Here is a 12,720-nt window from a genome sequence, read left to right on the forward strand (position 1 = left end):
TGCCTTCCATCATCAAACACATGCTACCAAATCCAAGTTGCTGCAGTAGCATGACTAATGGGGCAGGAGGAGAATTTAACGTTGTCTTTAGCTTTATGGATGAAAGTTATATTTCACCATTGAGCTGAGAACTTAAACATGTGTTTCAGCAACATCCCTACTTAAAGCAATTACTTTTCCACAAAATTTCCACAAATGCCATGGCCACGAGAGAGCAATGAAAATGCTCAAGTCACCAGGGGGAAAGCATTTTAACGACATAATAAGAGCACATCAAAATCAACTCTCGATATAATAAGAGCACAATGCACATCTCTCCCAGGACCCTCAGAAATTTTAATGCACTATATTGTGCTTTAGCTATATGCTCCTGCTTCCTTCTCCAGTATAAATAGAATAGGTTGGGAAAGATGATAGGTAGAACAGAGTTACACTTTCAGAATAATAAAGTAGCTCAACCTGTTGGAGTGAAACCACTTCAGAATGCAAGTGGGGGGACTGCCTGTTTGAATGACTGTGATTGTAAACATGCATAGAAAACTAAAGCATGAGGGGGAAACCCTAAGCTAAACTAGAATTTTTCTCATTGACCTGTTAGTTTTCTACAAGCAGGGCCTTATTTTACATATATGAGAGAGGAATTAAAAACGGACTCTGCTGAGTCTGAAGCAGCTCCACAGACCGAGGCCTTGCTTAAGGTCTCACGTAAAAGGAAGCTGAAACTGTGGTGACACATTATGGCCTTCTCTTCAATTGCCCTGTGGCCAGGGAATTCCTTCTTAAAGAGTTGTGTGCCAGCAGACTATGAATTTTTGAAAAAGTTGCTGGCAGTGATTTTTTGTTTTGTTTTAGTTTACTGTTCTTACCCTGCTTTCAAAGTTGATGTGTTTGAAAATTGTAAGATTTCTACTCTTACTGTTGAATTTTACCATGGAAAGGCATCTTGAAGATGTGGAGAGAGATTTATTTTTGTAAAAATAAAAATAGGTGTAAGATTCATTTAGTGAAAGGAGCAAATCCATACATCATGCAGATACAAGCCTCTTTGTATCTAGGACCTGAGAAATGTTTGCATCTAGGACCTGAGAAATGACAAAGGCTTTGTATAATTTGGGGACTGATTTTGTTTGAGATCAATTTGCTAGTGCACAGCTCACTGCAGTTCTAAGTACAATATAGAATCAAATGAATATTCATTTCCTTATGGAAACCAGTGAAGTACTACCATGGCATTTAATATTGATGGTGGTGTGATTGAAAAAGGCATCCAAAACACTACAGTGCAATTACCATAGCACAATTTCAATGTATAGGGCTTGACACCGCAAAAGCTGGTACAGAAGCACCATGTGGCTCAAATTCTGAATTTTATTTGCCAATTGGTTGAGCTACATGCTCGCTTCATTGAGCATGACAACCTAGTTTTAAGTGTCATTTAATTTTCATTTTGAAATATAATTACAAAGTGTTCACTGTAAGATATCACTCGTCTGCAAATGTGTCAAGATTAATTTGTGCTAGCTTATTCACAAGTGTCAATAGTTAATTACTGTGTCATCTCTGGATGGCTAAATGACATTCTAACTTCTGATTTTTTACAGTATTCCTTTATGTTATTTTCCATTAGGGACGAGTCCATATTCCTTACATGTGGGCAAATATTCAAGCACATAAAATACAAGACGTCACAACTCATTAAAATCAACAGAGCATACATTGCTGTATATACCCTATAAAACATATTTAGCTGAAAAGATAATTCTAGTTATAATGTCAGATTTCTAAAAACTGCACATTAATTTGAAACTAATGCATAAGGAACTAATGGAATCTTTTGTTGTTAAATGTTTTCCACCAGACAGCATGGAATATTGTTTATCTCGTAGTCCTTACCAATATTTGGCTGGTGGGGTGGGGTGTGTGTAGGGTTTTTGTTTTTTCATTTCTTTTTAAGATGTAATGTTCAGAGAAAGAGAGTTAACTGATCCTTTTGCCAACGTTTATTAAGATGCTGTAAATCACCTACTTAGGAACCAGTAACAAAGCAAGCCTTACAGACAGGAAAATATCCATTTGACAGGTATGTTGGAATCTACTGTATAGGCATAATCCAGCAGAAATTATTCTGGAACAAATTCTATTCAAATTAATAGGTTTGTGAGAACATTTCCTGGTTCACTGAGCCCTTACGAGTTCCCGTCTGCCCTTTCCTAAGTAAACGAATCCTTTCTATCACCCACTTCCGATGCTGGACAAACCTCGTTCACAATGTATCCTTATCACACATCCTCAATGCATTTGGACATTTTGAAAATGGAGAATTGAAATTCTGACATGGATAGTTTTTCAAGGATTGCCACAATTTATTCCTTCTTTACAACTTTTTTGGAGGATATAAATTCATAATGCAGTATTTTACATACATGTATTATCAAAGGTAATGTCTACAAGTAGCAGGCTATGAAAAGCCAGCATATCATGGAAAGTACAGTTATTTGTCTCTTGTTTGCAAATAATATATACCAGACCCTTTTTGGTTGGGAGTGGATTTAAGAAATAGTAAAAATTTTTCTGGGTGTGGGGAAAAAAACCATTTTCATATGTTGCTGTTTTGTTGCTCACCTGTTCTTGCTGTTGGCGAGCAAGGTCCATTTGCTGCCGTTGTTTTTCAATTTGTGATGCTGCCAGCTTTTTCTGCTCATCGTGGGCAGCCAGAAGCTGCTCCCGTAAACTGATGAGCTGGGTGATCATGGTAGAGAGCTGTCGCTCTTTTTCCGCTAGGCTTTCAGGTGTACCTGAAGGAGATAGTGAAATGCAGAATAAATAACATGTAGAGAGCAACAATGAAACAAAAAGGAAATAACCTGAGTTTTTGTATCTGACAAATGGCAGTTTGAATATTTATTTTATTAGAATATGTACCAGTAAATCCTGCTTGTGTTTTTGCTGTATTCTGAAAGATAGGGAATGTCACTATATACTGTGAACAGAAAAGAGACAATTTACCCCCCTTCTGACAAGAGTAATTAATTATGTACTCTGCAATATCAAATCCCTCTTTCCCTTCCATCCCAGTTTAATGACTCCTTAATGGATTACCAAATTCACAAATAGATTAACATAATTTTCCCTCCATTATACATTTTTAAACAAACAAAATATAAGATGACTAAAAAAATCCTGCTTAATAAGGAAAACAACTTAATCATTGCTGCTAATTTCTCAGAGATCTCCGGTATTAACCAAGAACTGAGTACGCCACAGAGTTCTACAAGAGATGCCTCATTTTTGTTACTAAGAAGCCATGCCTAAGTTAAGCCTTGATAAAGGGTGTGTATAGGCACAACTAAACCTGTAGGTATTGAAATAGGGCTCAGAATGAAAGAAACATAATGTGAGCCTTCTTATTTACATTAATATTCATTTTAAAAGATTTAAACTTAGTGGGAAATTCAGTTTTCTTTACATGAATGGTCCTTATTGATGGATGCTTTCACACAGCTTCCTTGCTAAGTGTATCAAACTAGAAATCTAAATCTGTCCAACTTTGTAATTGTGATTTTACAAAAGAATGCATTAGAAACACACTTTGGTTCTAGCTTTAAGAAATCTATACCACAGAATTTTGTGTGTGTGTTTGTAAACGTATACTGATATGAACCCACATGAGTCTCTGAATTAACAAAGGAGTGGCAGAAATTATTATTATTATTATTATTATTATTATTATTATTATTACTACTACTACTACTATTAATGAGTCCCTTCCCATGAAAGATATGGAAGTGATCTAAAATGTAATGCTATATATGCAAATTACATATATTAAAAACAGTTTGAAACAATTGAATATAAAAACAAATTTTTAACATATATAAATATAAAAACAATTTAAAACAACACATACATAAAACTAATTCATATCCAGATTAAATAACAACACAGATAAAGATTTTAGAGGCTTGTTGAAAGTATGCCAGAAGCTGGTAATTAATACAAAGTATAGAACTCAGTGACAAATATTCCATTGGCTTTAAAGGTTATGGGTTAATTGTTAACATGTTAATTGTGACTGCCTGCAGTCTAGAGTTACCAAGCATATGATGCACATGTGAGATTCCACAATCTAAGAGTAGCTGAATCTTATTTAAATAAATGCAAATTTAAATTTATTCAGCTGAGATACCTGATCATTCTGCCACATGTCCACCTTGAACCATCTATATATTCCTGCAATATCAGCACTTTATATCACAAAATTATTTATTATTTATTAAAACTGTCTGTCACTTTATCTTGCCCAGGACAACCCAAAACAACTTACAACAAAACAGACAGCCAATGAACCATTCATTGATACATCAAAACCAAGAGGAAAGAGAAATGCATTAACAAAAATCACTCTGGCAATATTTTAGCACTGTAATATCTAGTGCGATCTAGAATATGTATACAAATGTTTACAAAGCTATCAGACTGCAAAAGCCACGGTGGAATATATAATACATCAACCCATGCATACTGAAAAACCTATAACGCCTTGCAACTACTATATCAGAAGAAAATCTAAATACAAGAATAACTATGATTTTACAACTTTAAGGCTACAAGCCCAATTTATATATTATGAATAGTGAAAAGCCATGCCTTGAAATTCATACTGGGACCTTGAACTAAAGTGAACAATTGATAAAAGCACTGAAGCAAACGTAACTAGAAGAAATCAAACTTAGCTCATGCATCTTCTATGGAAAATCTGCTGGGCAAGGAAAACAAAATTCTACTTTGACACATGATTAGAGATGGTCTTCTATCCTGGAATATCTAACACAAAAAGGGCGTGTGAGAGATCAAGCACTTAACAGGCTAATTTAGACACATCCCATTTTAGATTTTTGTAATAAGAACAGCTGTATCACAACCTTAACTCCTGTTAACTGAATTCCTGTGATTCCCTTCAAAGATAACTGAAGCTAAATTGATGATTAACCTTATAATATGAAGTAAGCCAATGACTAAGCAGTGATTTGCATACATTTGCATACATGTATGATTGACTGATCTGTTCCAAGAAGATCACTTACTGGATCTTACTGTGACTTTCAAAATGGTGCCAAGCACCCTCAAAACTGAGTGCTGGTGAGCTGCAGTGGCTAGAGGGTGGAAGCTGGATGTGAGAACTCCAAGCCCAACTCTCAAAGTTCAACTTGGCCAGGCAGGTCACTGGGTGGATTGGGGAAAACCCACTGTCATTAAGCTTATCTGACTTCACAGAGACAAAGCAAAGCTAGAGTAAGGTCAACCAATTCAAGCTAAGCTTCCTAATGATATAAATGTAAAGTAATTGGAAACATAGGTACAGACTAGCAGGTAATCCCATTCAACAACTGCATCTACACTAGGTGAAACAAAGAACATCTCCAAGGTTTATTTTCAAAGGGTTCCTGGCATCCCAAATAAAATTGAACAGTTGGGTAAAAAGCTTAATGGTGTAATGTTGCATAAATAAATCCTTATACACAGTCATTGTGAACAATATTCATATAATGTACATATATACCATTTATTGCAAATAAATAGGTAAGATAAAGAGCAAGCACTGATCTACCATCTTCCAAGAGTCATATCATATGTGCCACAATTGATATTAGAACTTGAACTTTTAGAAATACAAGGTCAGCTCTCACAAATCATTAACTTTAACGTGTGTTTTTTTGTAATTATCCACCTTGGCAATGTTATCATGTAATTCCAGTGCCCATCCAAAAAGGGGAAGGAGGTAGTTTGCACTGACATTGTAACAATTCTCACAATTCTGTGGGCTTGTCACATGTAGCAGCATCTATGTAGCAGGATTTCAAGGGCCCAGCAGTTTGAGACTTGAATGTTATCAGGTATGAGCAAACATCCTAGAGATGGCAACGCTTTCATATAAGGATATTCCCTATCATCATCATTTTAATTGAATGGGCTGATTTAGTTGTAACTTTGCTAATACATAGTGTTTTGCCAAGCCATTGTACTTATCCATACACAGCATTCCTGTGTGAGCATACATACTTCTCTCCTGTCCCTTTCCTATTTAGCAATAAGCATGATTTACTGTTAGGTAAAGGTAAAGGGACCCCTGATTATTAGGTCCAGTCGTGACCGACTCTGGGGTTGCAGAGCTCATCTCACTTTATTGGCCAAGGGATCCGGCGTACAGTTTCTGGGTCATGTGGCCAGGATGACTAAACTGCTTCTGGTGAACCAGAGCAGTGCACAGAAACGCCATTTACCTTCCCGCCGGAGCGGTACCTATTTATCTACTTGCACTTCGATGTGCTTTCGAACCGCTAGGTTGGCAGGAGCAGGGACCGAGCAACGGGAGCTCACCCCGTCACGAGGATTTGAACTGCCAACCTTCTGATCGGCATGTCCTAGGCTCTGTGGTTTAACCCACAGCACCACCTGCATCCCTGATTTACTGTTACATGTGAACAAATGTAGCTAGAGTTTCTGCAAAACACAGTTGATTCTTAAACCAGATAGTGAAATAAAATTCCAATCTGAATTTCAAACATCTGGTTTAAGAGCAAACTATAGTTCACAGGAACTCATTATGCCAGTTCACTTAAAACTATAACCATAGTTTTTGATTACCAAGAAAGCAAGTTGGGATTTGCACAGAGGAGGGGGAAGAAGAAATATGTGCAACAGATAGAGCAGTTCAGATTGCTAAGCCGTGGTTTGGCCATTGGTGGCATCAGAACTGAGCTAAAGGCTCTATTCCAGGTGTGGGGAACCTTTCCCCTTCAGATGTAGCTGAACTACAAGTCACATCATCCCTGGCCATTGGCCATGCTTGATGGGATTTGTAGTTCAACAACATGTGGAGGGACAAAGCTTCCCCAAACCGGCTCTACACAAATAGGGCAGATAAATACATAGAGCTGGTTTCAGTTAAGTTGTTGTGCTAGAGGAAGCCAGCACAAGAAGGAGCATCTCCACCTCCATCATTCTGCCCGGACACTGAGGTCCAGCGCCGAGGGCTTTCTGGCAGTTCCCTCACTGCAAGAAGCCAAGTTACAGGGAACCAGGCAGAGGGCCTTCTTGGTAGTGGCACCTGCCCTGTGGAACACCCTCCCACCAGATGTCAAGAACAACTACCAGCCTTTTAGAAGACATCTGAAGGCAGCCCTTTTTAGGGAAGCTTTTAATGTTTAACAGACCACTGTATTTTAATACTTTGTTGGAAGCCGCCCAGAGTGGCTGGGGAAACCCAGCCAGATGGGCGGGGTATAAATAATAAATTCTATTCTATTCTATTCATTTGTGCAACTAGACTTTTCCCCCCGCTTCTGATTAGGAAAGTCTGCAGAATCCCCAGAACAGAAGCAGGGAGAGAGAAGAAACATTGTTCCATCTGGGAGAGTGGCTTAGGATGCACAGCACTTATGCTGCCATCGAACATCAGGATAAATATAAGGGAGCAGCATATAGGCAAGAGACCGATTTTCCTATAGAAGACAGCCTTGTCTGCCTAATGTACAGATTGGAACTCAGCTATCCACCAGATGATGTGCTTCTCCAAATGTTGCAATGCAATTTGATACTTATACTTCGAATGTACCAAAATACATATTGAAACAAGCATTTTGAAAGAAAGTGTATTAATTATCATTTAAATTGTGAATTATTTTTGTGTAATTAGCTGGAGATGCTTTCTGTAGACATGATAAAATACCAATATCCATCAGAATTGCTTCTCCTTTTTTGTAGCACAAACAATGGTACACAAAATTTCTTCCATTCAAGAACCTGAAGTAACCATTATACTACAGAAATTAATATATGTATGTTTTCAGTTCATTAAATACACTGTGCTGTTGTGTAATTTAGGGGAGACACTCCTCAACTCTTTTATTCAAATTTCTGCATCCACTTCATGGAGCTCGATATCACTTCTAGCCCTGGATAAAGCAGCACTCTTGTGCATGTGACAGCAGTTCTGCCTGCTATATGATAGCACTTATATGAAAGTTTTGGACCCCCTAAGCTATTTCGACAAATGCAGTCTTGTACGGCCAATGATACAACTCGCTCTTGTGCAGAACTACCTAATTTTTGATGCTCCCATATATTCTATCAAAAGCAGGATTAGAGAACTAGGAGAGCACCATAATGCTTTCATTCTAATGGAAATGCTTTCACTCCTGTCACCCCCACTTTTCCTTTTACTATAGTTGAGATAGAAATAAAAAGCAACTTGCTAAGGATGCAGACCAGATTGAGCGGCTCTGGCTGGGCCAGCCAAGGTCTCTCATCATTTAACTGTGTGCTGTCTTCATTTGTTTGCCATCCAAGTGCCACGATACCCTTAAGAAATTACCAGTAAATAAACTCTTCTGCTGAGCAGAAAATGGCATCTAAAACAAAATAATAATAAAAAACATTGCTAGCGTATCTTCAAAATGCACTTGCTGTAAAGCCGGAAAAATACTCTTCATAAAGTATCTCAAAATACGTTATACATTACGGATTCACCTCTCTGTGTCTGTCTTTAAACTGTATCTATCCTCTAACTCCAAAGACACTGACTGTTACAATCACCCCCTCCCTGCAGCTTTCCAGCAGGGTCTTCCTTATCCCCAAATCACATCTGTCTTGAGTTTCTCTCAGATTTGTCAGGTGGATCAGTGCTCCCCAGGGCCTGCTCCAGCTGAAGTATTTTAATTTGACTAAACACCTGATTTATTTTATCTCTCCGATGAGAAAGGCAGTTTGTCTTAATAGAGCCTGTCAGCCCACAGTCCCATTCAGAGCAATTTACAGGCAGCCAGGGATGCTGGGAGAGAAGAGTGCTGTGATTCTGTATTTTATCCTCCTCCAGAAAGCACCTAAAAGCAGCTATTCACAGCTCCTGCATGTGGCATTTTAGAACTGAATTAGCTTTTTATTCAAGTAACTACACTTGTTGTGAATAGCTTATCTGTAAAATTGCCACATTCACTACTGATTTTATTAACCTTTGGCTCTATCACAAAATGGTCTTCAGTTAGGAAGGACCTTTAAATTTGACATATATTTTTTCTAAGAGACCTTTATTCTAGTGACTTCAGATTTACTGAATTTGATCCATTGACTCCTTTACCAGTTATATTCAAAATCTTAAGTCTCAGAGGGAAAATCAATAGCATGTGTGGAAACCTTTATAGAGAGATAGATAATGACACTTTTCCTTAACAAAAGGTAAACAAAAAACAGAAACAAGAAACAAATCAAGTATTAATAAAACTGCAATGTTTATGTGTTTCTTTGCAAAGGAAGGGAGATAGGGAGAGAACCAGAAAAGGTGGAGACCACACAACTTTTCTCCCAGAAGAAAAGCAATTGTGACAGCAGGGGCCCCTTCAGAAAGAAAGTAAGATAATTTTCAGTTTACTTGGGTACTAATTATTTGTGCAACTGCAATCAAGTGTCCACAGTATCTTTGTACAAGAGGAAAATAGGTAGAAAACCAGAACAACATGGCCATACCTCTGTGACCTCCTAGCAGACCCACCAGGTTTTGTGGTCATCAGCCAGAACTGCATATACAGGAAGATGCATTTCTAAGTAGGCATGCACAAAAAACATGTGAAGGTAAACATGTGTTTGCAAATGCACAGATCATAAAGCAGCCATTTATTGTGCAGCTACCCTTGAGGGGATTGCCTGCAGTTCCTTATCAACTGCAAACTCAGCAGCAAACATCAAACAGGTGCCCATGGAAAATGCATGGAAAATGGGGGCAATCTGGAAAGCATACAGGTGGGCAACCTGCATTTTATGCTGCCCCAACACCTGAAGCTATTCCATTATTCTATCCCATAAGAGTTCCTCCCTTATTCCTCTTTATTTTTCTTGACTTTTAAAAGTGTTTCACCCCTCTCAAGCTTCATAACAGGAAACCAACAGGGACACTTTACACATTCCATTTTTAAGTTGCAGTTTGGCAACTTAAGTACAGATACTGTAGAGCAGCCCAGATGTGGAATGTGCATTAATTTCTGCCTTTTTTGTTAATCAATATAGATATGAGTGAAACAAATGACTACAGAATAATTAATTAATTGATTACTCCAATTATCTTTGCTTAGCTTAATATTATTCAATACCATTCATACATGCATTATCATCTCTCCTCATTTCCAATACATTTTCATACACACATGAAATTTTCACCTGGGCATTTTAAAGAAAGTGAACCAGTATTTTCTCTTTTTTTTATCATCTAACATGCAAACACTATTCTGAAATTTTATTTCTAATCCATTAAGGAAAATGCTGACAAAGTAAATCAAAATACAAAGTAAGGGGATTAGGTCATAGACACATTAAAAAGAGTGCACATCCCCAGAGTTGCAGAGCACCAACTATTGAAAGCAACAAAACCAACCATTCAAACTTTTTAAAGAGAAAATAATAATAACCAGGGCAGAAATTTAGTATTTCAATAAAATCAATTACCCTTTCAGCTTCAATGTGTATGTGTGTGGTGTGTGTGTGTAGCAAAACACAATGCCAGACATAAAAGCGATGGTATTTCCTCTTAGATTGCCAGACATATAACTTGGTTAAACCATTCTGTCTAATATTGTGGACTGCAGCAAACATCAGATAGACTGTGATGTTTCTACTTCACAGGCTGCGGCCAGCCATTTAGCATTTACCTTGTTTGATTGGGTCGCTTTTTAAATGCCACAAAACAGGGCAACAAAGGCAACAAAAATAAACAGTGAGGATAAAAAACACAGAGAGAAGAAAGTAACAATCGAATGGAAGGGCTTCCAAGATAAAAGTCACTTTGTGCTGTCTGTCTGTCTGTAGAGCTTCCTTCTCCTGTACACAGGCATCTAATTTGAGTTTTAACTCCAACAGCAGTTTAAAAAGCTTTCCACTCTGAAGAGCCCCCAAGTGCATCATAAAGATAAAGGATTTCAGTACAGAACAACCACAAAGACTTCTATTATCTTATCAGTCTTTGGTTACAACAGCTGAACCAATATGACTAAGTTCTGAATGACTTTTTCAGTTTTTCATTTAAAAGAGAGAGAGAGAAGGGAAGGATACTGGAATTCCTTTATTCCATGATCAGTTAACAATTGTTGATGCATCCATATGCTACTGTCCATTCCTGAGTCAATTAAAAGTTGTCTAAAGGCTGCAATTGTGTTTTGCAACATTCACTGCAAGCATGCATAGCATCTAGAAGGCTCACTTGGTGAATTAACATACACGGCCCAAAAGGGCATGGAGAGGGAAAATGTCCTAATTTTACAGAGTACTGTAAAATTATTGTAGGTGAAAATATGTTGGCTAATACAAAAATAACTTACATAGCATCTTAAACAAATACTGTTGCATTATGTACAAACACCATGCTTAAAAAGCAACAATTTGCAGAGTCTTCCAAAACTATTCTCAACACAACTTTTTCCAAAATTAATATCCAAAAACTATACAAGACTTAAGGAAACTAGCCCTCTTTAGGCACCTATTCTGGTACACCAAGAGTAGTTGGCAGGGTGTATGTGTGTATGCATCATCATGTTGGCTGTTTCCACCTAACAAGTTCAGCATTATTTGCATATTAAGAGCCTTAATTCTACAGGCATGAAGTCTGAAGCCGAGAGCAGATTACACATTATCAGTGCTTTTCCTCTGCGGGTACTCAAGGATACACAGTGCCAGCACTTTCCCCCCAAACGTTAAAAGTGTGGCACTTACACTGTAACAACATCATGGTGAGTACAGTGGTACCTCGGGTTACATACGCTTCAGGTTACATATGCTTCAGGTTACAGACTCCGCTAACCCAGAAATAGTACCTCGGGTTAAGAACTTTGCTTCAGGATGAGACCAGAAATTGTGCTCCAGCGGCGCGGCGGCAGCGGGAAGCCCCATTAGCTAAAGTGGTACCTCGGGTTAAGAACAGACCTCCAAAACGAATTAAGTACTTAACCCGAGGTACCACTGTACTGGCATCTTTTTTTCTTTAAAAAAAAAGCACTGCACATGACTACACCAAGTCACCTGCTCTCTATACATGTTAGTTCACAACAGAGACAGAGTACTCTCTAAACCTAAATGACAGCATCACTCTGTGAAACTTCTCCAAGTATCCAAACACAATTGCCTTCTGCTGCTTCTGCATCTTGAAGAACAAGAAAACTCGTATGACATTACCAATCTTTTTTTTTTAAAAAAATGTATCTATATATATCCTACCTACTTTCCAAGAAACACAAGGCAGCAAACAATGCTGAACCATATTTCAAATAAACAGAATCCTCAAGTTAAAGCCAGTAATAAAACCAGATGACAAAACTGCAGGCACATATAGGATAAAACTCAATGTCATACTAATAATACGATTGTTCCATTAGCATAAGCATTTCTGCTTGAAACAATCTCTCCTTTCCTCCAGAGGGTTCTCCTGACCCTCGGGAGTAGTTTTGAAAGAGTTGCAGGAAAGATCCATTGTGCTAGTGGAAATCCTTGCACTGGCTTCCACTAGTACACTGAGCTAGTTGAATCCTGCCCACAGTGACAATTCCAACACACCAGGCAAATATTTTTTTTAAAAAAATGGAAGCAGAAACAGGCCAACCATCAGTCCTTCACTAGCACTCTAAAACCTTTCATCTCACTGAAGATAAGAAAGGAAGCTGGTGGGCCCCAACTAAGTTTTTC

The 12,720-nt window shown here is 37.9% G+C and overlaps 1 protein-coding gene across 50 annotated transcripts in view; it reads right to left on the minus strand.

Moving 5' to 3' along the window:
* Positions 1–12,720, minus strand: part of SOX6 (SRY-box transcription factor 6) — a 451,086-nt gene that overhangs the window by 154,265 nt on the left and 284,101 nt on the right. For all 50 annotated transcript variants that reach the window (XM_083704983.1, XM_083705002.1, XM_083704991.1 and 47 more), the window contains one exon: positions 2,623–2,795. In XM_083704983.1, the coding sequence (XP_083561109.1) occupies positions 2,623–2,795 (173 nt within the window). The remainder of the gene's footprint in view (positions 1–2,622; positions 2,796–12,720) is intronic.

This window comes from Podarcis gaigeae, assembly GCF_964106915.1.
Source record: "Podarcis gaigeae genome assembly, chromosome: 1".
NCBI lineage: Eukaryota > Metazoa > Chordata > Lepidosauria > Squamata > Lacertidae > Podarcis > Podarcis gaigeae.